The 24978-nt window shown below is 44.8% G+C and overlaps 1 protein-coding gene and 1 long non-coding RNA gene across 3 annotated transcripts in view; one reads left to right on the top strand and one right to left on the bottom strand.

Moving 5' to 3' along the window:
* RRAS2 (RAS related 2) overlaps nt 1–24978 on the bottom strand; it is a 147200-nt gene that overhangs the window by 81167 nt on the left and 41055 nt on the right. Inside the window, exon 1 of one of the 2 annotated variants that reach the window (XM_033207683.1) lies at nt 1585–2004. The exons of the other annotated variant lie outside the window; for it this stretch is intronic. Coding sequence (XP_033063574.1) covers nt 1585–1692 — 108 coding nt within the window. The 5' untranslated portion in view covers nt 1693–2004. Of the gene's footprint in view, nt 1–1584; nt 2005–24978 lie in introns of those variants that run through there. 2 annotated transcript variants of the gene reach the window in all.
* On the top strand, nt 851–16813 carry LOC117081562. Its single transcript, XR_004436196.1, has 3 exons — nt 851–1305; nt 3982–3983; nt 16763–16813. It is a non-coding gene; the product is annotated as an uncharacterized LOC117081562 (long non-coding RNA).

Raw genomic sequence — 24978 nt, 5'->3', positions numbered from 1 at the left:
CCCCTTCCTCAAAAAAACTTAAATATTTGTGATTCAAATCTTTTAAGTAACACTACTAATACTGGAACCCAAGATTATTCTCCCACTCCTAGACCTCTCCTCCACTTACCCTCCCCACCCCCCCACCCCCCCCCACCCCCCGCCATCAGACTAGTCCCAAAGAAAGGGTTAGCTATAAATTGCTTTGCTTTGCCATTAGATACGTACAATCTCTCTGCGCCCTAGGGAAATAGCAACCTGACAACACCCCTGAATCTGTAGCCTGCTAAACTTAAACCAATCTCACCCCTTACTCAGTTATTTTTTTTAACCCACTAATAAGCATACTGTAAATGCTCATTACATAAAACATCCTTTCTTCCTGGATACAAAGGTTTTAGCAGTAGTAATCCCAGGGAATATGATAGCAGCAATTATTGCTCATTTACTCAATGTGAAAGGTGACAATCACATTTGTTACCGTACAATATTTTAATGTCACTACAAACACTAAGTGAAATAAGCTATTCAGGTATCTGACAAATGGGTGAAAAGGAAACCAGAAAAAAATATTTCACCGTTCATACTCTAGATACTGTGAAAAATATCCTTATTACCTGTTATAGCAGGGTACCTTCCTTCTCTCCCAGCATATGCCACACCTTTTAGGTTGACAAAAGCAGAAAGACATCGGGGCTTTGTGTTTTAAAAATCGCAAAAGAGACTACTCAAACCTCTCCCCAAGAGCAAATTCTAAGAAGGAAGAATTCCACCTCCTTTTTCTTTACCACAAACCCCTGACTTTCCGCCTCTAGCAACCAGAGAGGGCTGGGGGTGGGGGAGAGGGTGGTTAGAAAACAGAACGCACGACTCAGTCATATCCTAGCCTGGCCCATCCCAAACTTCACCTAGGCACGGCGAGAAGCAGGGCGGCATCAGGAATTCCTAGGAAAAGGTATCACCCCATCAGAGAACATTTTTAACTTCCTCGAAGCCACCATTTCCCCGGGGCATTATCACACACTCCCACCCGGACATATTACCTAAGAGAGTACTTATAAGAAAAGCATAACAACACAAAGAAATACACAGTGCTTGAAGCGGGTAGCTCTGGCTCAGGCGGCGCTGGGAAGCCCGGAGACCACGCGGAGCCGCCGCCAAGTTGCCACTGCGATCGCCCCGACGGTGCAGGCGCGGCCGCAGACGGCTGGAAAAGCAGCGCGCAGGGCTCCAGTTCCAGCCCCACGCCCGGACCCTCGGAGCAAGAAGCCCGGCTCGGTGGCGCAGCCTCTCCCGGAGGTCTCCGGCCTCGGCCAGAGCGATAAGGTAGATCGGTGCTTCCCACCCTGCCAGCTCCGCCCTCCCGACCACATTCCTGAGAAGCCCTACTCCCGCGACGCCGCGCCCGGGAGGAGGCAAGAGCGCGACGCTGCGGCCGCAGGGCAGAAGCGTAGTCGGCCCCGCGCCCTCCCGCCCCCGGCCCCTGCCCCGGCCCCGGCCCGCGAGGCGCCTCCGGGGCGAGGTCGCGGCGGCCGACCCGCCACAGGTAGCGCCAGCTCCCGCCCGCCGCCGCCCCGGCGCCCTGGGCAGGCCCGCTCCAGGTACCTGGATGAACTGGATGGTGAGCGCCGACTTGCCCACGCCACCCCCGCCGACCACCACGAGCCGGTACTTCTCCTGGCCGGAGCCGTCCCGCCAGCCGGCCGCGGCCATGGGGACGCCGCAGAGCCCAGCCTGACCGCGCCGAGCCGCCGCTGCCGCCCGCCCTAGGCCCGGCTGGGGACGTGTGCGGCCGGCGGGCTGCGGGCGAGCGGCCGCGCTGGGGTCCCGGGTACCGGAAGGTGTCGGGAGGGCCGGTCAGCGCGGTAGCGCGGGGCTGGGGGATGGCTTGGTACCGCCCGAGGCGCTGAGAAGCGGAGTGACGGCACGGGCCAGGGGCGGCAGCGGCCGGGGGGCGCGCTCCTCTACGCGTCTCCGCAGCGCCTGCGGAACGCAGCCTCCAGCGCCGCCACAAATGGCCGTCTGGGGGCCGGGCTGCCAGGCTGAGGTGCTGCATATGCATGAGGGGGCGGGGAGGGGCGGGGCCGCGCCGCTTGGGGCTGAGGTTCGGGAGGTCACTCGGGCTTCAGACCTCCACGGACACGCCGATCCAATCCCTAGCCATTGAGCGAGTGCGTGAGAGTGTGGGAGTAGGTGTCAGTTGGGAGTGGGACGAAGGTAGTAACAGTGTGTGACCCTAATTGTGTATGTCAGGGATTGTATGGATGAAAAATACAATATGTGACAGCATGTGTGAAAAATGGGCTGTTGGCATATTAACTCAATTTTATAGGAGAGTAAATACCCTGCTTTACGAGTGCAGATGGTGACCATATTTGTGTGAAAAACAGTATGTGACAGTGATTGAGGATTAGAGCTGTGTCACAGTAATTGAGTGTGTGATGGGCTGGTGGTTGTGACAGTATGAAAAATTGGACAGTGGCTGAGCATGGAGAATAAGTCACAGTGATTGAGCTTGCATGGGCAAGACGGAATGTGACAGATTTTGTATGTGTCAGTACAGTGTCGTGGCGGCTATGTTTATGTGTGACAAATGTGCAGTAAATTGGATATAAGGAGTGTGAGTGTGAGGGGTTGAACTCCTGGCCTCAAGCGAGCCTCCCGCCTCGGCCTCCCAAAGTGCTGGGATTATAGGTGTGAGTCACTGTACCCGCCCTCATGGGGTTTTTAATAAGAATTAAATGACCACATAAAACAGTGCTGGTACACAGGAAGCATTTACAGCAATCTTGGAACATGACTGCAAGTTCTTGGACTTGGTAACTCATTTGGAACCAGTAGAATGCAGCAGAAGAGATGCTGCCTAATTTACCAGGCTAGATCAGAAGAGGCCATGCAGCTGTTCCCTTGGTATTCTCACTCTGGGAGAAACAACGTAAGAAGTTTGACTACCATAAGACTGCCATGCTAAAGAGGCTACATGTAGGCATGCCAATCAGAAGTCTCATTGATGGCCAGGAGCAACATGTCATTTAAAAAAAAAAGAAAAAAGTCCCACTGAGCTCCCACCAGATCACCAGCATCACCTGCCAGCCATCTAAGTGAGACATCTTGGACACTCAGCCTAATCAAGCCTTCCAATGACGGCATCCCCTGTTAGCATCTGACTGCAACTGCGTGAGAGACCCCAAGCAAGAACTACACACCCAGCCCAGCCCGTCCTGAATTCTTTTTTTTTTTTTAATCTTTTATTTTTTTCTTTTTTGAGAGACAAGATCCCTTTGTCACCCAGGCTGAAGTGCAGTGGCACAATCATGGCTCACTGCAGCCTCCAACTTCTGGACTCAAGTGATGCTTCCGCTTCAGCCTCCCTAGCAGCTGGGACTACAGCAACATGCCATCAAGCTCAGGTAATTTTTTTTTTTTTTTTTTTTAAGAGATGAGGTCTCCCTATGTTGCCCAGGCTAGTCTCGAACTCCCAAAGTGCTGGGATGGCTGAGCGCGATGGCTCACGCCTGTAATCCCAGCACTTTGGGAGGCCGAGGTGGGTGGATGCTTGAGCCCAGGAGTTCCAGACCAATCTGGCCAACATGGCTAAACGCATCTCTACTGAAAATACAAAAGGTAGTCCAGAGCGGTGGCTTGCACTTGTAGTCTCTACCACTCCGGAGGCTGAGGTGGGAGGATCACTTGAGCCTGGGACGCGGAAGTGACAGTGAACCAAGTTCGCACAACTGCACTCACGCCTGGGCGACAATGCCAGCTCAAAAAAAAAAACAAAAACTGCCGGGATTACAGGCATGAACCATCACTACCGGCCCTTCTTGAATATTTGACCCACAAAATCCTGAGCAAAATAAAATTGTAGTGGCTCACGCCTGTAATCCCAACACTTCGGGAGGCCGAGCGGGGGCAGATCGCTTGCTTGAGCCCAGGAGTTCCAGACCAGCCTGGTCAACATGCGGAAACCCGTCTCTACAAAATATTACAAAAATTAGCCAGGCGTGGTGGCGCGCGCCTGTAGTCCCAGCCACTTCAGAGGCTGAGGTGGGAGGATCACTTGAGCCTGGGACGCGGAAGTTGCAGTGAGCCAAGTTCGCGCCACTGCACTCTCGCCTGCGCGACAATGTGGGCTCAAAAAAAAAAAAAAATGCTGGGATTACAGGCATGAACCATCTCTTGAATACTTGACCCACAAAATCATGAGCAAAATAAAATTGTAGTGGCTCACTCCTGTAATCCCAACACTTTGAGGTGCCGACGCAGGTGGATCGCTTGAGCCCAGGGGTTGGAGACCAGCCTGACCAACATGCTAAAACCCGTCTCTACAAAAAATTACAAAAATTAACTGGGCGTGGTGCACGCCTATAGTCCCAGCTACTCTGGATGCTGAGGCGGAAAATAGCTTGAACCCAGGAAGCAGAAGTTACAGTGAGCCAAGATCGCGAGATCACAAGATCGCACCACTGCTCTCCCGCCTGGGCGACAGAGCCATCTCAAAAAAAAAAAAAAAAAGCACTGGGATTACAGGCATGAGCCATCACTCCCGACCCTTCTTGAATACTTGACCCACAAAATCATAAGCAAAACAAAATTGTAGCGGCTCATGTCTGTATTCCCTGCACTTTGGGAGGCCCAGGCAGGAGGATTGCTGAACCTGGCAGGTGGAGGTTTCAGTGAGCCGAGCTCGGGGCCACCGCACTCCAGCCTAGGCAACAGAGCGAGACCCTGTCTCAAAAAAAAAAAGAAAAAAAAAGTGCATCGAAATACTGCTTCACACACGAAGATGACTAAAATTAAAAAGACAGGTAAGTGTTGACAAAGATGTAAAGAAACTGGAGCCCTCATACACAGCTGGTAGGTGTGTGAAATTATGCCGCTGCTTTGGAATACTTTGTGTCAGTTCCTCAAAAGATTAAATGTAGAGTTACCATACAACCTGACAATTACACCCCTATTTATCTATAACTGAGAGAAATGAAGACATATATTCACATGAAAACTTGTTAGCGAATGTTCATAGCATTGTTATATATAATAGCCAAAAAGTGGAAACATCTCAGTTGTCCCTCAGATGATGAGTGGATAAACAAAAAAATGTTGTATAGCCATGCAATGGAATATTATTTGGCAATATAAAGGAATGAAGTCCTGATACATGCTACAACATGGATAAACTTTGAAAACATTATGCTAAATGAAAGAAGACAGACACAAAAGACCACATATTGTATAATTCCATTTATATACAAGGTCCAGAATAGGCAAGTCTATAGATACAGAAAGCAGATTTGTGGTTGCCAGGACTATAGCAACCAATAGCAGGTATAGGGTTTCTTTTTGAGGAGTTGAAAATGTTTTGAAATTAGATAGTGGTGTTGATTGCACAACTCTGTAAATATACTAAAAACATTGGATTGTATGCTTTATATACATGAATTTTATTGTGTGTGTATTATATCTCAGTGAAGCTACAAGGAAAAAAGAATGAATTGCAAGGTTTTATTTGAACAGTGAAGTTCAAGGAAGTGGCTTTATACTTCAGAATGTTCTCCGTATTAACTCTATTCCTTTATTTTTGTTTATTTGATTCAAACGTAGTATTCAGCAAATGAGAAGTCCATATGCTCAACCCCACCCACACTTTCTATTCCAGTATGAGCTCTTTCCCTTAGAAAATACCCCCAAAAGCATACAGCAGAAAGAAACTTCCATGCAAACACAAATCACTGAAGACACAGGAGAATATGGGAGAGGAAGAACTAGTTGTTACTCAAGCCAATTAAAGGTGAATTTTCAACTTAATCTGAAAAGTTTCCTTTTCAAGTAGCTGACAGATAATAAGTACATATATTTTCATGAAAAAGAATGATCTAGAACCTTGAAAAGAACAAAGGTCATCCCCCTTACTTTATAGAAAGAAATCCTGTAACAAGGGAGAGAATTTCTTTCCCAATGTCACCTAGCAAGTTGTTAGCAGGGATTAGGAAACAGGTCTCCTGACTCCCCTCTCAGAGCACTTTGCCCCATGCCAAGCTGGGTGTTATCCAGAACCCCAGAGAGCCTCACATTGCAGAAGCAGTGTGATGCTGCCAGTCAAGAGAGCTGTTGACTGCATCATTTTGACTTAAATCAAGCTTTTGTTTGGCTAAAGTGTTGTCAAGAGATTTCAACAGGCAGATTCAGAGCCAGATCTAGCCAGCGCATATGTTTTGGCCTACAATTCAATTTTTTTGTTTAAATTTTGAATTGGTTGCCGATATTTAAAAATAGGGAATGTCACAAATAAATCAGGATTTCTAACTCTTCTTGGAAAGATTAAGTGGAATATCTAGCAACACTGGACTGGCGTTATCTGGCAACAAGTAGCTAAAGCTAAGTACTGACTGTGTTTTAGAAAACTTAAGATCCTTCTGCTCATCAGAGTCGCCAGCACTCTTCTGTCACACACCACCCATTTGTTACCTGCCTGGCTTTAGTGGGCTTTAAGAGCTTGCAAATCCTACTACTATGACAATGTTCTCCACGAAGGTTGTGCTTCCAAATCCCCTGTAGTGTATTTTATTTATTTATTTATTTTTGCTATTCAAACATAAAAGGCAGCCTGTAGTGTCTTTTAAAATGAAGAAACTGGGCTCCTCCCCAGACCTGCTAAATGAGAACCTCTGAGGACGCAGACTTAGAATCTGAATTTGTATATTAAATATCTAAAGTGATGGCCGAGTGCAGTGGCTCATGCCTGTAATCCCAGCACTTTGGGAGGCCGAGGCAGGTGGATCACCTGAAGTCAGGAGTTCAAGACCAGCCTGGCCAACATGGCGAAATCCCATTCTACTAAAAGTACAAAAAAATTAGCTGGGCACGGTGGTGTGTGCCTGTAATCCCAGCTACTTGGGAGGCTGAGGCAGAAGAATCATTTGAACCGGGGAGGCGGAGGTTGCAGTGAGCAGAGATCGTGCCACTGTACTCCAGTCTGGGCAACAGAGCAGGACTCCATCTCAAACAATAAAGTAAAATAGGCCGGGCGTGGTGGCTCATGCCTGTAATCCCAGCACTTTTTGGGAGGCCAAGGCGGGTGGGTCACCTGAGGTTGGGAGTTCGAGACCAGCCTGACCAACATGGGGAAACCCCATCTCTACTAAAAATACAAAATTAGCTGTACGTGATGGCACATGCCTGTAATCCCAGCTACTCGGGAGGCTGAGACAATATAATTGCTTGAACCCGGGAGGTGGAGGTTGCAGTGAGTCGAGATCACACCATTGCACTCCAGCCTGGGCAACAAGAGCGAAACTCTGTCTAAAAATAAAATAAAGTGACTCTGAGACACCACCACAGCAAGAACTCTTAGAGGAGGGTACTCATCCCTGTCCACTCTTTATTTCAGGACAAACAGTGACCATCTCATCTGGATTGTTAGTTACTCATCATCTTTACAAACCAATATTGACCAAACAGCATCCCTGGCCCATCCTGGAGACAGGGTCTGAGGGTAGAGTGGAGAGGGAGATGCTGAAATCAAGATTCCCCTGACCTCATCTGTAGCTACAACAGATAGAGCCAAGACCTAGTGGCCAAAGAAGGCCAAACCCCTAGATCAGAGCCTGCAATACTTATCATGGGTGATGAAGGAGCATCATCCACTTATTTCCTTAATGGGCCATTGCTTTTAATGTGAATGAATGGCTGGCAGAGAATGAAACAGCCCAGCAGGAGCTGCATGCATCTGAGATGAGACAGAAGCACAAATCTATTCCTTGTTTAAAGATCACGTTGCTAAGAATAGAAATTGAAACACACGCTCAAGCGTGTGCACACACACACAGCCCTGAGGAAGGCCATAATGGAGCTGGAGAAATCCACAGCTTAGTAGAGGATGATCTAAGAATCATTGAGCCTTAGAACAGAAAAGGCATCTTGAGTTCATTCCCTCTAAAGCTCTCCTTTTACACATGGGAAAACAAAGGCCCACAGAAAGAAGAGGAGTCCCCAGCATCACCTGGAAATAGAGCAGAAGCATGACTGGAACTCAGATTTCTGTTTCCCACCTTGAGATCCATCTCAATGTAGCACACTGTCTTAGGAACCCAAGAGCCCAGAAGGCAGAGCAGGGCCAAAAATCATACCTCTCTTCTTCTGCATGGCTAACAGAAAGAATCAAACAAAGGTATCCACCACTGCTTTTTTTTTTTTTTTTTTTTTTTTTAAGACAGAGTCTCATTCTGTCACCCAGGCTGGAGTGCAGTGGCACGATCTTGGTTCACTGCAACCTCTACCTCCCTGGTTGAAGTGATTCTCATGCCTCAGCCTCCAGAACAGCTGGGACTACAGGTGCACCCCACCACGCCCACGTAACTTTTGTATTTTTAGTAGAGACAGGGTTTCACCATGTTGACCAGGCTAGTCTCAAACTCCTGACCTCAGGTTATCCGCCCGCCTTGACCTCCCAAACTGCTGGGATTACATTGTGAGCCACCACACCCAGTCTCACTATAGCATTTTTTAAATAATGAAAAATTGAAAAATCCCTAAATATTCAACAACAGGGACTTGGTTAAATCAATGACGCAATGGCTACTATGTGGCCATTAAAAATAATGTTTACTTATATAGGAAAATGAGAAGGGTAAGTGCTATGGTCTAATCCCCCCCCCCACCAAACTTCATATGTTAAAACTCAATTCTAAATGTAATAACATTAAAAGGTGGGACCTTTAGGAGGTTGTCAGGGCTCTGCCCTCATGAATGGGATTAGTGCCTCTCTTAGGCTTCTCTAGAGGGACAGAATTAATGAAATATAATATATATAAAGGAGAGTTTATTAAATATTAACTCACACGATCACAAGGTCCCACAATAGGCCGCCTGCAGGCTGAGGAGCAAGGAGAGCCAGTCTGAGTTCCAAAACTGAAGAACTTGGAGTCTGATGTTCAAGGGCAGGAACCATCCAGCAAGGGAGAAAGATGTAGGCTGGAAGGCTAGGCCAGTCTCTCTTTTCACATTTTTCTGCCTGCTTATATTCTAGCCTCACTGGCAGGTGATTTGATTATGCCTCTCTAGATTAAGGATGAGTCTGCCTTTCCCAGCCCACTGACTCAGAATGTTAATCTCCTTTGGCAACACCCTCACAGACACACCCAGGATCAATACTTGGTATCCTTCAATCCAATCAAGCTGACAGTCAGTATTAACCATCACAGTACCCTTATAAAAGAGGCTTCAGGAAACCTGTTTGCCTCTTGTACCACGTGGGGACCCATAAAAAGCACCATCTGTAAAGCAGAGAGCCCTCACCAGACATGAAACCTGCTAGCATTTTGATCTGGACTTCCCAGCCTCCAGAACGGTGAGAAATACATTTATGTTGCTTATCTATTACTCAGTCTAAGATACATATATTTTTATCCACTGGCCAGTTACTAGAAATAAGATATTTTGGGCCGGGCGTGGTGTCCCATGCCTGTAATCCCAGCACTTTGGGAGGCCGAGGCAGGCAGATCACCTGAGGTCAGGAGTTCAAGACCAGCCTGGCCAACATGGTGAAACCCCATCTCTACAAAAATACAAAAATTAGCCAGGCATGATGGCGGGTGCCTGTAATCCCAGCTACTCGGGAGGCTGAGACAGGAGAATTGCTTGAACCCAGGAAGCAGAGGTTGCATGCAGTGAGCTGAGATCGCACCATTGCACTCCAGCCTGGGCAATAGAGTGAGACTCCATCTCAAAAAAAAGAAATAAGGAAATAAGATATTTTGTTATAACCACCCAAATGGAAAATACAGTAGGATACAAAACAGTATATCCAGTATAGGCCAGGAGTGGTGGCTCACACCTTTAATCCCAGCACTTTGGGAGGCCGAGACCGGCAGATCACCTAAGGTCGGGAGTTTGAGACCATCCTGGCCAACATGGAGAAACCCTGTCTCTACTAAAAATATAAAATTAGCAGGATGCGGTGGCACATGCCTGTAATCCCAGCTACTTGGGAGGCTGAGGCAGGAGAATCCCTTGAACTCAGGGGGTGGAGGTTGCAGTGAGCCGAGGTCACGCCATTGCACTCCACCCTGGGCAACAAGAGTGAAACTCCATCTCAAAACAAACAAACAAAAAAAAAACACATAGTATATCCAGTGTAATTACAGTTACAAAGATAGATAGATACCGATATATATTAATACATAAACTGTCATTTATTGAGCACTTACCAGGAACCCAGCATTGTGCTAACCATTCAAAACATTATCCAGTTTAATCCATCAACCATCTGAGTGGGTTCAGTTATTATTTGTATCATACAAAAAAGCTGCAGCACAGAGATGTCCTATAGCTACTAAATGACAGAGTGCATATTGAACCCAGGAAGTCCAAGCTTTTACTTAGTCACTATGCATAGATTTTTTAAAAAGATGAAGACTGGCAGGATACTCAGTTATCCTAGAGAGCGAAATCACAGATGAGTTTTATTTTCTACTTTTTGTGTTTTGCATCTTTTTTCAAAGTAATTCCCCATTCTCTTCTACCTCCAGCCCCTGGAAAGCTCTAATCTACTTTCTGTCTCTATGAGTTTTCCTATTCTAGACATTACATATAACTAGAATCATACGATATTTGTCTTTTGGTGTCTGGTTTATTTTGTTTAGCATAATGTTTCAAAGTTTATCCATGTTGGGGCCGGGCGCGGTGGCTCAAGCCTGTAATCCTAGCACTTTGGGAGGCCGAGACGGGCGGATCACGAGGTCAGGAGATTGAGACCATCCTGGCTAATACGGTGAAACCCTGTCTCTACTTAAAAATACAAAAAACTAGCCGGGCGACGAGGCGGGCGCCTGTAGTCCCAGCTACTCGGGAGGCTGAGGCAGGAAAATGGCGTAAACCCGGGAGGCGGAGCTTGCAGTGAGCTGAGATCCGGCCACTGCACTCCAGCCTGGGTGGCAGAGCAAGACTCCGTCTCAAAAAAAAAAAAAGTTTATCCATGTTGTAGCACATATTCATACTTCATTCCTTGTTATGGCTGGATAATATTCCTTTGTATAGATATGACACTATTTATTCATTTAACTGTTGAAGAACATTTGGGTTGTTTCTGTTTTTTGGCTCTAAGAGTAAATGCTGCTATGAACACAAGTACCTGTTTGAATTCTTGTTGTCAAGTATATGCCTAATCGTGGAATTGCTGGATCATATGGTAATTCTATGTTTAATTTTTTGAGGAACTGACACACTGTTTTCCACAGCAGCTGCATCATTTTACATTCCCACTAGCAATGTATGAAGGTTTTAATTTCTTCACATCCTTGTCAACACTTGTTATTTTTCATTTTTTTATTATAGCCGTCCTAGTAGGTGTGAAGTGATATATCACTGTAATTTTGACTCGCAGTTCCCTAATGACTAATGATGTTGAACATCTTTTCACAAGTTTATTTGCCATTTGCATATCTTCTTTGGAAAAATATCTATTCAAGTCCTTTGCCTAGTTTTTAATCAGATTGTTTGTCTTTTTGTTGTTGAGTTGTAGGAGTTATCCATATATTCTAGATATTAAACCTTTATCAGATATGTGATTTGCAAACATATTCTCCCATCCTATGGCTTGTCTTTTTACTCTCTTGATAATGTTCTTGGATGTGCATCTTTTTAATTTTAATGAAATGCAATCTCATCTCTTTCTCTCTCTCTCTCTCTTTCGCCCACCCCTTTCTTTCTCTTTTTGACAGAGTCTCACTCTGTTGCCCAGGCTGGAGCGTAGTGGTGTAATCATGGCTCACTGCATTGAACTCCTGGGTTTAAGCCCTCCTCCCACCGCAGCCTCCCAACTAGCTGGGACTACAGGCATGTGACACCTTATCTGGCTAATTTTTAAATTTTTTTGTAGAGACAGGGACTTGCTATGTTGCCCAGGCTGCTCAAACTCCTCAAGTGATCTGCCTGCCTTGGCCCCCCAAAGTACTGGGATTACAGTCATGAGCCACCATGCCTGACCTTTTATTTCTTTTTAATGAGAAAAATATAAAATTATATTTGTGAATATTTGTTAATGATATGGACAAAGTGGGAGGCAGATTATACACATATGATCTATTTATGTAAAAAGGTATGGGAGTTAGATAATCTGAAAGGAAGAATTAACTATTCCAGGACAACTGAAAATGAGGGTTCATATACAAAAAAAAAAATCTATGTAACCTTCTGTCACTCAGGAGAATTGTGATGGCTGTTTTTCTCTTTCTTCTCTACAGCAGCTTTCCAAAGAGAGGCATACCTACTGCTCAGAGGGGACTAAGCTTTGAAAATCGAGTTCCCGGTAGCACCCAGGCCTGGTTTTTGGAGCTCCAAACAGGTCTTTCTTTAATCCACACCTTTTACCAGGACCATGACTATCACTCTTTTAAAGATTCATGAAGGGCCGGGCACAGTGGCTCATGCCTGTAATCCCAGCAATTTGGGAGGCCGAAGCGGGTGGATCACTTGAGGTCAGGAGTTAGAGACCAGCTTAGCCAATATAATGAAACCCCGTCTCTACTAAAAATACAATTAGCTGGGCGTGGTGGCGGGCATCTATAATCCCAGCTACTTCAGAGGCTGAGGCAGGAGAATCGCCTGAACCCAGGAGGCAGAGGTTGCAGTGAGCCAAGATTGTGCCACTACATTGCAGCCTGAGCGACAGAATGAGACTTGGTCTCAAAAAAAAAAAAAGATTCATGAAGAACTCAGGAAAGAACAACATAGTGGCAAGGGAAAGAGGGAAGTCCTATTTTTTTCAAACACAGGCTAAGACATTTCTAACCTCCAGAACAATCGGCATAACTTCAAGAGTAGCCATATAGATTTAGGTTAGACAGCTGGCAGAACCTGATAATTAAAGAAGGTAGACAGCTCTTAGGAAGCTTTTTAAAATGCAGTGGGGCAGCCCCGTTCCTGCCTGACAGAATTACACTGTTTCAGGAGAGAACAGAAAGGAAATGCTTTGTGATTGCAATCTTCCCTCCTGTGCCCATGGGGCAAGGGATACTTCTGACTCCCACAGATGCAACATCAGTGATCTGGTGAGAACAAACAAGATTTTCTTCACCAGAGCATTCAGGATCCCTGGAGAGAGGGTGGGACATGGCATCCTAGAATATTAGAAGGGGAAGGGACTGAGAGATTGCCTATATTAGTCAGGCACTAGGGGCTCACTAAATAACAACTCTCTTTTCACTCAAGTTCTAAACCAACTGAGAAACAAGGCACAGAAAACCAACAGATGGGGATCAATATGTCAGCTTTATGACTGATAAGAGCTAGACTGGAAGATATGGTTTAGATGCGAGGTCAAATGGGCTTGCTTACACTGTTCCCAGAATAAACTTCCCACCTAATTACAGGCAGTGCTGGAAAGACTGCAGGCCTCATCTTATGGGGATCTGCCTCTGTGTGGCACATAGAGGAACAGAATAACTGTCCCCTTTAATGAGGCTGGCTCCCAAAGAGAAAAAAGAGAAGGCATTAAACTCACCATTGCCAAACTTACTAATTAGATAATTCATATCTTCTTCAGGGAGAAGACTGAATAAGGGGCAGAAAGAGAGGCCAGGAATTCTGCTCCAGTGATCTTCAAATTTTAGTAAACATCAGAGTCACCTGGTGAGCTTGTTATACCACAGATTGCTGGCATCCACTCCCAGAACCCTGATTCAGTAGGTATGCAGTAGGGCCTGATAAACTGTGTTTTTAAACAGGTTCCCACATGAGACAGTTATCTAGGGACCACACTTTGAGAACCGCTGCACAAAGAAAATCTCTCCACTTGGAAACATTAGGAGAATAAGTGTTGCTCTTGACAGCCAGATCTTGTTTGGTTGCCAGTGACAAAGCCAACTCAAACTGAAATGCAGGCTGAGTATTCCTAATCTGAAAATCCAAAATCTGAAATGCTTCAAAATCTGAAATTTTTTGAACACCAACATGATGTTCAAAGGAAATGCTCATTGGAGCATTTCAGATTTCAGATTTTCCAATTAGGGATGCTCAGCCAGTAAATAGAATGCAAATACTCCAGAAACTGAAAACATCTGAAATCTGAAACACTTCTGGTTCCAATCATTTTGGGTAAGGGATACTCAACCCGTTAAAAAAAGAAAAGGTTATTGGTTCATATAGCTAAATGATGTAACAGTCAATTTAAGTTCAAGCACTACTAGACTCAGAGACTCAAATGATATCTTCAGGACTCTGTATCTCTCAGCTCTGTTCTGCATGGCTCTAGTCATAAGCGGGGGTTTCCTCTGGTATTGGCAAGATGACTCCACTTACATTCTTTTCCCTAACACAGTGTTTCTCAAAGAGCATGATTCAGAATCACCTGGAGGCCTTGTTAAAGCACAGATTGCTGGGCCCTACCCCTGGAGTCCCTAATTCAGCAGGACTTGGGTAACAACTGAGAATTTTCATTTCTAGCAAATTCCCAAGGGCCACATTTTGAGAACCACTTCTCTAAGCAGTTTCTGAAGAAAACAAAGAGATTTTATCTCTCCTGTTTTTTTCCACACCATTCAAAAAACAAATAAAATAAGACCTGGAATTGATTCTCATTGCTCCAACTGAACGGATTTGAGCTGAATGCCCATGTCCCTGAGCCAACAACTGTTGTGATGTTCTCATCAGCCAGGCTTGGGTCCGAAGTTTCCGTAAGTACTCCAGAAGTACCTGGAGATGCAGGTGAGGTTAACTGCACATGAGCTATCCAGATTGAAAATGGGTGAGGGATACATAAAGGTGCTTTTAGAAAATGGCAAACGAATGCTGGTAGACACTAACAATAGAGGTTCTCTACCTTTTGTTTCATAGATTAAGAAACAGGTTAAGTGGCTGTTATGTTTTATCCCAGTTGGAATAGAAAAGTTTTTTGAAAGGGTAGCTTGGCATAACAGACAGAGTATGCATGGGTTTTAAAGTAAGAAAATCCATCCCCACCACAGACAAATTGACTGGTTTGGGGCAGATCACTAAACCCCTTTAGTGTTTCATTCCTCTCTTTAGTTTTTTAAAAGGAAAATAACAATAACACCTACTCACAGGGTGGGATGAGAGTATGATGATTTTCTAGAACATGTAACACTTCTTTATTAGGAAAGTATTAAATATGAGTTTATTTTATTTATTTATTTATTTTTGAGACAGAGTCTCGCTTTGTTGCCCATGCTGGAGTGCAGTGGCGTGCTCTCAACCTCCATCTTCCAGGTTCAAGCATTTCTCCTGCCTCAGCCTCCCAAGTAGCTGGGATTACAGGTGCATGCTACGAAGCCCAGTTAATTTTTGTATTTTTAGTAGAGATGGGGTTTCACCATGTTGGCTAGGCTGGTTTTGAACTCCTGACCTCAGGTGATCTGCCCACCTTGGCCTCCCAAAGTGCTAGGATTATAGGCGTGAGCCACCGCGCCCGGCTTAAATAATTTTAAAAGTTGATGTCGGCCGGGCGCGGTGGCTCAAGCCTGTAATCCCAGCACTTTGGGAGGCCGAGACGGGCGGATCACAAGGTCAGGAGATCGAGACCATCCTGGCTAATATGGTGAAACCCCGTCTCTACTAAAGAATACAAAAAACGAGGCGGGCGCCTGTAGTCCCAGCTACTTGGGAGGCGGAGGCAGGAGAATGGCGTAAACCCGGGAGGCGGAGCTTGCAGTGAGCTGAGATCCCGCCACCGCACTCCAGCCTGGGCGACAGAGCCAGACTCTGTCTCAAAAAAAAAAAAAAAAAAAAAAGTTGATGTGAATTGTAATGTATGAAAATTGAAATTATCTGGAGTTACTACTTTTTGTTTTATAAGTACTATTTTCCCCCTACAAAATTGGCAAGATGAAATATTTGGTAACACTATTGAGTGAAAGTCTGGGGAAAGACACTTTCATTTATTGCTGATTGAGCTCAGCCCATATCCTAGGACCTTTCATTTTCCTCAGTGGCCCAGTGTCTCATGGAATTTTCTCTGTTTACCTGAGGGTTTTTTCCTGAACTGTAGAAGTCCATGCTGGCCACCAGCAGGCCAGGCCAGGGTATTATCCCAATTCACACCTCCACATCCCAGAGCAGCTTTCATCCTGTGAGTCCTGGGAGTTTCACCTGCTTCACCTTTGATTAGGAAAACCCTGAAGTAAATATTTTGCACCGTTTCTCAGAATTACTCACTGTAGTATCTGGCTTAATAACACATCCCTTTAATGGAGGCCTTCCCATCCCTGCGTCATTCCCTCTCCCTTAGCTTTCTGGTGTTCCCTGCACCTCCCAAATGTACTACATGCACTAGAATCATTGTCACAGAGATATGTTTTTCTGGAGGAACCTCAATCAAGATATAAATAGTCCCTGGGAATGGGCAATGTCTAGCAGCATTACAAATTCACATGCCCTTTGACCTGGCAAATCTAATTCTAGTAACAATTTTAACAAGTATATTCACACATGTGCAAAATAACATATATAAGGTTATTCACTGAATCACTATTTGTGATAGCAAGAGACTGACACAATTTAAATCCCATTAATAGGGAACTGGTTAAATAAATCAAAGTTCATTGATACAATGAGATACTATGCAGAAAAACAAATGCCTACTAACTTGGAACAATCTTCAAGATTTATTTAAATGAAAAAACAAGATACCAAACAGCATGTGTGATACACTACCATTTGTGGAAAGGGGGGAGCATAAACAAACATGTATTTGATTGTAATCGCAGATTTTCTTTCTGGAAGAATAAACAAGAAACTAGGAAACACTTTTTTTTTTTTTTTTGAGACGGAGTCTTGCTCTGTCACCTAGGCTGGAGTGCAGTGGCATAATCTCAGCTCACTGGAAGCTCCGCCTCCTGGGTTCACGCCATTCTCCTGCCTCAGCCTCCCGAGTAGCTGGGACTACAGGCACCCGCCACTATGCCTGGCTAATTTTTTGTATTTTTAGTAGAGACGGGGTTTCACCGTGTTAGCCAGGATGGTCTCGATCTCCTGATCCACCCACCTCTGCCTCCCAAAGTGCTGGGAATACAGGCGTGAGCCACTGCACCTGGCCGGGAAACTTTTCTTATATAAACCCTTTGGTGCCTTTTGAATTGTGAACTATGTGAGTCAATTACCTATTCAGAAAAAATGACTTAATTGAAACTTTTAAAAAATGAATGTGGAAAAAAGATTTTATATTCAGAAAGTTATTTTGAGTCATTTCAGAAACATTTATTTGTGTAAAGTTAGATGTAACTACAAACCACAAAACTACAAATTGCAGTATGTCCAACAAATGTGTACCAACAGCCACCTAGAGCTTTAAAAGGTTTAGATAATGTGTTAATTAATCAGAGAAGTAGAAAGAATAAAAGACAGGTAAGTTGTTGAAGAGCCCAAAGTCACAATTGGGGACTTGGAAGCTCTCATTATAAATAACATCTTACCTATCCTGTGGACCTGCTATGAGATTAGTATGTACATGTTATAGGTGAGGAGACTAAGGCTGGAGAGCTGAAGGGACTGGCTGAAGGTCACTTAAGGAGAACATGAATTCCAGGTCTATCTGACCCCAAGGCAAGATATGTACCAACATCCCCTCAGTGCTATCTATTAAAGATTCAGACCTTGGTAAGAGGTGATAAGAATATTGAATAAGGGGTCATCGCCCAAGGTCCAGGCCTGAAAGTACTCTAGTAAGCAGGAAGGATAGCCATTTGGTCTTTGTCCCCTTTGTACAGATTTTCATGCCAGAGCCAGAGCATAGGGTCCACATCTTTCTGTGACTGCAGCATGACAATGCCATATTACAGGGGGGGGAATCTATCAAAACTGGTCTGGAAAATATTTTTGACAAACATCTAGTAAACACATTCTATGTGCACTAAGCTGAACGTTCTTGAAAGTACAGATTATTTTGCCTTTGTAGCCCCTGGCTCAGTGCCTGGCACATAGAGGTTTCTCAGAAAATATTTGGTGAGTGAATGAATGATCCAACAGTTGGCCGCATAGTGAGAGGCAATGCAGGAAGTCCAAAGAAGTAAAATACACAGTGCTAGGTTATAACTCAGTTGAGGAGACAAGACAAAAATACCACAATATTTAGGTAAGCATAGGAGACAGGCTATAAATAAGGCCCCCGTGTCAAATGAAGCCTCAGCCACAGGCAATCAGAAGTAGAAGAATAGCCCTGTACAGTAGAGATGGGAATATGTCACCTAGATAGGCAGAGATCAAGAGGAAGGCATTCTGGGGAAGACAATTTCTAGTGGAGATGTTTTATAAGCCTCACAGCCTGACGCAGGGTGTAAGATTTGGAATTAGGCCCAAGGTTTGAATCCCAGATCTACCCTTTATAGATGGGCACAATTACTTAACCCCTCTGATAAGGAAAACAGCTCATAAGGCCATTGTGAGAATTAAGCTAGTTAATTATATTGACAACCTAATCCAGTGCCTCACTTATGGTAGGTGTTCAATAAATGATTTTTCATCTTCATACATGAAATCCAAAAGTCTTCAGCTAATGGCTACAGGTAACAGTGAAGAAAGGGTGCTGGCTGGAGCACTGGGAGAGATTTAGGGGGCTAAGCTCCAAGAAACAGACTGGGATGGAAGTAATGTGGGGTGGGAGAATGGGGCTTCAGAGCTAGGCTGAGATAGTTGGACTCTACAGCCCCACCTGTGGCCTTTTCAGATGACTGGTATTAAGGATCTTGTCCTTCCTAAAATGCCGGGCTGAAGACAAACTGGAAAGAAGGAGGACTAAGGACAGGGCAGAGGAAAGATATTTCTCTCCAAGCCTTGAGATCCTCCAGACCTTGAGCCAGCTGGAGAATAATGGGGAAACTGCAGTCCCCCAATAGTATATGGGGTCTCCCCAGATCCAGGGACAGTCTAAAACTGGATTCGGGCAGTGGGGCCAAGAGAGATCCTCCACTGCTGCCCCTAAACATCACCTCAGCCTCAGTCCCACAGCCTCAGTGGTCAGCAATCCAAGTTCCAAGCCTCGACACAAAGCCCTCTCCTCTGGATCTTGGTCTCCCTCCCTTGGCTTGTTGCTCTTTGATCCTTCACTTCTCTTTGTTTCTATTTTAGTATCTATCTCAGCGTTTCTGTCTCTGTTCCAATTGTTCTCTCTTTCTGTCTTTGTTTCTATCTAAAAGTTTCTTTTTCCATTTTACTCACATTTCTCTGAATAACAAGGCATGGCTCCCTGGGAAATTTTCTTTGCATTACAAGAACCCAAAACAAAGCCAAACAAAAACACCCAATAAGCCTGGGTGTTTTGGTATTCACAAAAGCATATGAATCTAAAAGCCAGTAATAATTTAGATTCATACCTCTATACCATAAACAAAAATATATCTTAGACATATTAAAGAATTAAACATAGAAAAGCCAAATCACAGAAAAACTGCAGGAAATTGAATTTACTATTTATCAGATCTTTGAAGGAATGGTAACTTTTAAAGCATTAAAGCAAAGAAGAAATCATGAAGGAAAAGATTTTTATTATAGTGGTACATGCTTGTAACCCCAACTACTGGGTGGCAGGGACAGGAGGTTGGTGGGGGGCAGTGGTGAGGTGGGAGGATTGCTTGAGCCTAGAATTTCTAGACCAGCCTGGGCAACATAGTGAGACCTCATCTCTCTCTCTCTTTTTTCTTTTTTTTTCTGAGATGGAGTTTTGCTTTTGTTGCCCAGGCTGGAGTGCACTGGCATGGTCTCTGCTCACTGCAACCTCCGCCTCCTGGGTTCAAGTGATTCTCCTGTCTCAGTCTCCCAAGTTGCTGGGATTACAGGCACCTGCCACCATGCCTGGCTAATTTTTGTATTTTTAATAGAGATGGGGTTTCACCATGTTGGCCAGGCTAGTCTCGAACTCCAGACCTTAGGTGATCCACCCACCTTGGCCTCCCAAAGTGCTGGGATTACAGGTGTGAGCCACCATGCCCGACGACCTGGCCTAAAAAAAAAAAAAAGCGAAGCTTCTGAACAAAAAAAAGTAACAAGATAAAAATAAAAAGTTTGCAGTAAAGCAAAGAATAAATATTTATATCGTATAAAGTTCATATCATAAAAAGAAGAATTAAAGCCTGAGTAAACATATTTTCCATAAGCTGAAAAATGTCAACATAAGGAAAAATGCTTAGCTTCTTATTTTCAGGCATATGCAATTAAAATATTAACAAGAACCTTTTCCCTGCCATTATTCTAGCAAAAAGTAAAACAATGATAATACCCAATGCTTGTGGTTAGGTAAATTTGTACAACACTTTTGGACCAGTATTTGGCAATAATTATCAAGAAACTTTAAACTATTTGTACCTTTGTTCCTTAATTCCATTCCAAGAGATTTATCCCAAGGCAGCAGATTTTAAACTATGCTTCTGGCAAGCTGAGAAGTGCTACAGAATTGTCTGTGGAACTGATTGTAGGAATATACATTAACCAAGGTTTGGGGCTATAAGCAAGAAAAACTAACCCTGATTACCTTAAGCAAAAGGACAATTCACAGGGAAAACTTGGACACTCACAGAATCAATGGGAAGCTACAAAACCAGGTTCTGAAAATAGGCAGGAAACAAGAGAATTCCAGAGGGCTAGGCAGCTGGAACCACACTACAGGTCACAGAGCAAGAACAGTTAGGTGCATGTGGCACTGCTGCTGGAGGAAAATGACCTTCAGTCACCCCCAAACCTTCATATGCCCGTGATTCGTAAGAAAGGATGTCTGACTGACTGAACCTAAATCACATGCCTCAGGCTTTTCAAGGAAGCAGGAGATGAGGGTGAAGACTCTGGGTCTCTGGTTTCCTAATGGGTGATGGGAACTACCTCTCAAGTCTACACACATATGGGGAACCCTCAAGCAGAAGACTTGGGTACTAGTTGCAGGATGATATGGATGCTGGACAGCTGAAAAGCAGGAAATATTTATCAACTACTGGGTGATATTCAGGGATGCTAACCACATAAAGCTCTTAGCTTCCTACCCCCACTTCAGCCAGAGCAACTCTACTTTCATCACCTTTTCCAAATAGGCTTCCAGGCAAGATTTTGTTTGCTGAAAGGTTTCTGCAGCTTCAACACATTTAAGAAGCCCTTGTGGGCCGGGCGCGGTGGCTCAAGCCTGTAATCCCAGCACTTTGGGAGGCCGAGACGGGCGGATCACGAGGTCAGGAGATCGAGACCATCCTGGCTAACACAGTGAAACCCCGTCTCTACTAAAAAAATACAAAAAACTAGCTGGGCGAGGTGGCAGGCGCCTGTAGTCCCAGCTACTCGGGAGGCTGAGGCAGGAGAATGGCGTGAACCCGGGAGGCGGAGCTTGCAGTGAGCTGAGATCCGGCCACCGCACTCCAGCCTGGGCGACAGAGCAAGACTCCGTCTCAAAAAAAAAAAAAAAAAAAAAAAAAAAAAAGAAGCCCTTGTGGATCGCCAAGAAGGCTGGCTTAATATACCTTATCTACTGTTTTCTCCTTTGCTGCCTTCTAGGGACGAGACTGGAACAATGTTTATTTTCCTAGTCTCCCTTACAGGTAGAGGTGGCCATGTAGCACAATTCTAGTCAAATGAGACATTAAGTCTGTATCCACTGGAGGTGATTTGGGGATGATAAAAACAAAAAGGTAGACCTGACTGGCATTATCTCTACCTCTTTCTGCCATGAATGCTGATGTTACAACTGCAACTTCAGCAGCCACTTTGAGAACATAAACATGAGAAAATGGCTAAGAGAACCAAAGCCAGCATCCACCCACCTCTGAATCTCTTGTTATATGAGAAAAATAACCTTTTATTTTAAAAGCAATTTTAAGAAGTTTTCTTTCCTTGCAGCTTATATAATTATTTATTGATATATCCCTGAGAGAAAAATCTAGAAGTAAATATATATACATATATATACACATATATGTGTGTGTGTATATATGTGTGTGTATATATATATATAGAGAGAGAGAGAGAGAAAGTTATTACAGAATTTTCCAAACTGGTTTAAAGAAATAACTAAATCTAAATGTCTATCTATAGGAGATTGCTTAAATAAATTACAGTCTATCCACTAGATGAACTACTATGCCACTATGCCTATAGTGACATAAATAATTATGAAGCTATTATATGTTTATGACATAATAGTAATTAAAACCCTAGAATGAGTAATTGTATCTATGTTATATACTATGCATACCAACTCAGCTATCGGCCGGGCGCAGTGGCTCAAGCCTGTAATCCCAGCACTTTGGGAGGCCGAGACGGGCGGATCACGAGGTCAGGAGATCCAGACCATCCTGGCGAACACGGTGAAACCCCGTCTCTACTTAAAAAATACAAAAAACTAGCCGGGCGAGGTGGCGGGTGCCTGTAGTCCCAGCTACTCGGGAGGCTTAGGCAGGAGAATGGCATAAACCCGGGAGGCAGAGCTTGCAGTGAGCTGAGATCTGGCCACTGCACTGCAGCCTGGGTGACAGAGCGAGACTCCATCTAAAAAAAAAAAAAAAAAAAAAGTAAATTGGACCAGGTGTGGTGGCTCACACCAGTAATCCCAGCATTTTGGGAGGCTGAGGCTGGAGGATCACTTGAGGCTATCTGCAATGGCCACTGTCACCTTTAAAGGAACTGAATCACCCACTGCACCTGATGAGCAGAGCAGCTGTAAACATGTTCTGTGCTGTGTGGCTGGCTCAATGACCACCTCCACTCCACACAGCTGATTGGCTCAGGGGTGGACATCTGATCCAGAGTACCCAACATCCTTTGCAATGCTTATTGCAAAACTCTTTGCTCAAACAGGGGTGAATTGGGCCAGTAAGAGTCTCATCCTTTGGAATCAGAATTGGTAGCATACCAAAAGAATCAGGCAAATCACATCACGAAGTGAAGTTTAAAGAATACACAGAACGGTCAGGCATAGTGGCTCATCCCTGTAATCCCAGCACTTTGGGAGGCTGTGGCAGGAGGATCTTTTGAGGCCAGGAGTTGGAGACCAGCCTGGACAACATAATGAGACCCCGTCTTTACAATAAATAAATAAATTAGCTGGGCATGGTGGCATGCACCTGTAGTCCCAGCTACTCTGAAGGTTGAGGCAGGAGGATCGCGTGAGCCCAAAAGTTTGAGGCTGCAGTGTGGCATGATTGTGCCACTGCACTTCAGTTTGGGAGACAGCAAAACCTTGTCTCAAAAAAAAAAAAATACATAGAGAACTACTGGGCACAGTGGCTCACATCTTTAATCCCAGTACTTTGGGAGGTTGAGATGGGACGATTGCTTGAGGCCAGGAGTTCCAGACCAGCCTGGGCAATATAATGACACCCCATCTCTACAAAATAAAAAATAAAAATTAGGCTGGGCACAGTCGCTCACACCTGTAATCCCAGCATTCTGGGAGGCCGAAGTAGGTGAATCACCTGATGTCAGGAGTTCGAGACCAGCCTGGCCAACATGGTGAAACCCTGTCTCAACTAAAAGTACAAAAATTACCCAGGAGTGGTGGTGGGCGCCTGTAATCCCAGCTACTCAGGAGGCTGAGGAATGAGAATCACTTGAACCCAGGAGGCGGAGGTTGCAGTGAGCTGAGATCGCACTCCAGCCTGGGTGACAGAGTGAGACTCCATCTCAAAAAAATAAAATAAAATAGAACAAAATAAAAATTGGCTATAATCATGTCACTGCTCACCAGCAGCCTGGGTAAAACAAAAACAAAATGTAGACTATGTCATCAAGCAAGGGCCATGAGAGGCTATGAACTCATGTGTTATAAGGAACCAGAAAGTATTAGCCTGAGAAAAGATACAGAGTACAGCGTGAAGAAGTCAGCCAGGTGAACGGAGAGACAGAGGTACACACAGAAAGAAAGGAAAGCCCAAAGAGCTGCTAACTTAGGTAAATAGCAGTGTTAGAGTGAGGATCAAGAATTCTGGAGAGCAGCCTTAGATTCAGAATGCTTTCTAGGTCCAGTCCTACAGGCTTCCCTGGACTCCAGCCTCTTTTGGCTAAATGGTTTCAATCAGACCCTGTAGCCAGTGTGAGTATGCATTCCTGGGAACCATAATAGTCTAGCATAACTGTAAAAATTATCTTTGCCTATAGACAGGGACAGGAACATGAACAAATAAAAACCATCAATTCGTTAGAGAAGGATTTTGTGGATATTTCTTTTGAAGAATTCATTATTGTTGCTGTAATGTTGTTTTTATATTAAATAACAATTTTGTTTTAAAACCACTGTGGAACTCCTGGGATAAAGCGTTAAGTATGTGTGTATTACTGACTCTGCAATACTGGTTTCCAAGTATTTATTTTAAGAATATAGGCCGGGCGCGGTGGCTCAAGCCTGTAATCCCAGCACTTTGGGAGGCCGAGGCGGGCGGATCACAAGGTCAGGAGATCGAGACCATCCTGGCTAACACAGTGAAACCCCGTCTCTACTAAAAAGTACAAAAAACTAGCCGGGCGAGGTGGCGGGCGCCTGTAGTCCCAGCTACTCGGGAGGCTGAGGCACGAGAATGGCGTGAACCCGGGAGGCGGAGCTTGCAGTGAGCTGAGATCGGGCCACTGCACTCCAGCTTGGGTGACAGAGCGAGACTCCGTCTCAAAAAAAAAGAATATAGCCGGGCGCGGTGGCTCAAGCCTGTAATCCCAGCACTTTGGGAGGCCGAGACGGGCGGATCACGAGGTCAGGAGATCGAGGCCATCCTGGCTAACATGGTGAAACCCCGTCTCTACTAAAAAATACAAAAAACTAGCCGGGCGAGGTGGCGGGCGCCTGTAGTCCCAGCTACTTGGGAGGCTGAGGCAGGAGAATGGCGTGAACCCGGGAGGCGGAGCTTGCAGTGAGCCGAGATCCGGCCACTGCACTCCAGCCTGGGTGACAGAGCGTGACTCTGTCTCAAAAAAAAAAAAAAAAAAGAATATAATCAGAGATAAGGCACAAAAATGTAAATTATTGAATCCTTATTATAGCATTGTTGTAGAAAAAAATGGAAACTACTTAAATGTCAAACAACAGAATAT

Source organism: Trachypithecus francoisi, unplaced genomic scaffold, assembly GCF_009764315.1.
Source record: "Trachypithecus francoisi isolate TF-2019V2 unplaced genomic scaffold, Tfra_2.0 Lachesis_group8, whole genome shotgun sequence".
NCBI classification, from domain to species: Eukaryota; Metazoa; Chordata; class Mammalia; order Primates; family Cercopithecidae; genus Trachypithecus; species Trachypithecus francoisi.
Note: the sequence above shows the minus strand (reverse complement) of the source record. Positions and strands in the feature narration are given on the sequence as shown.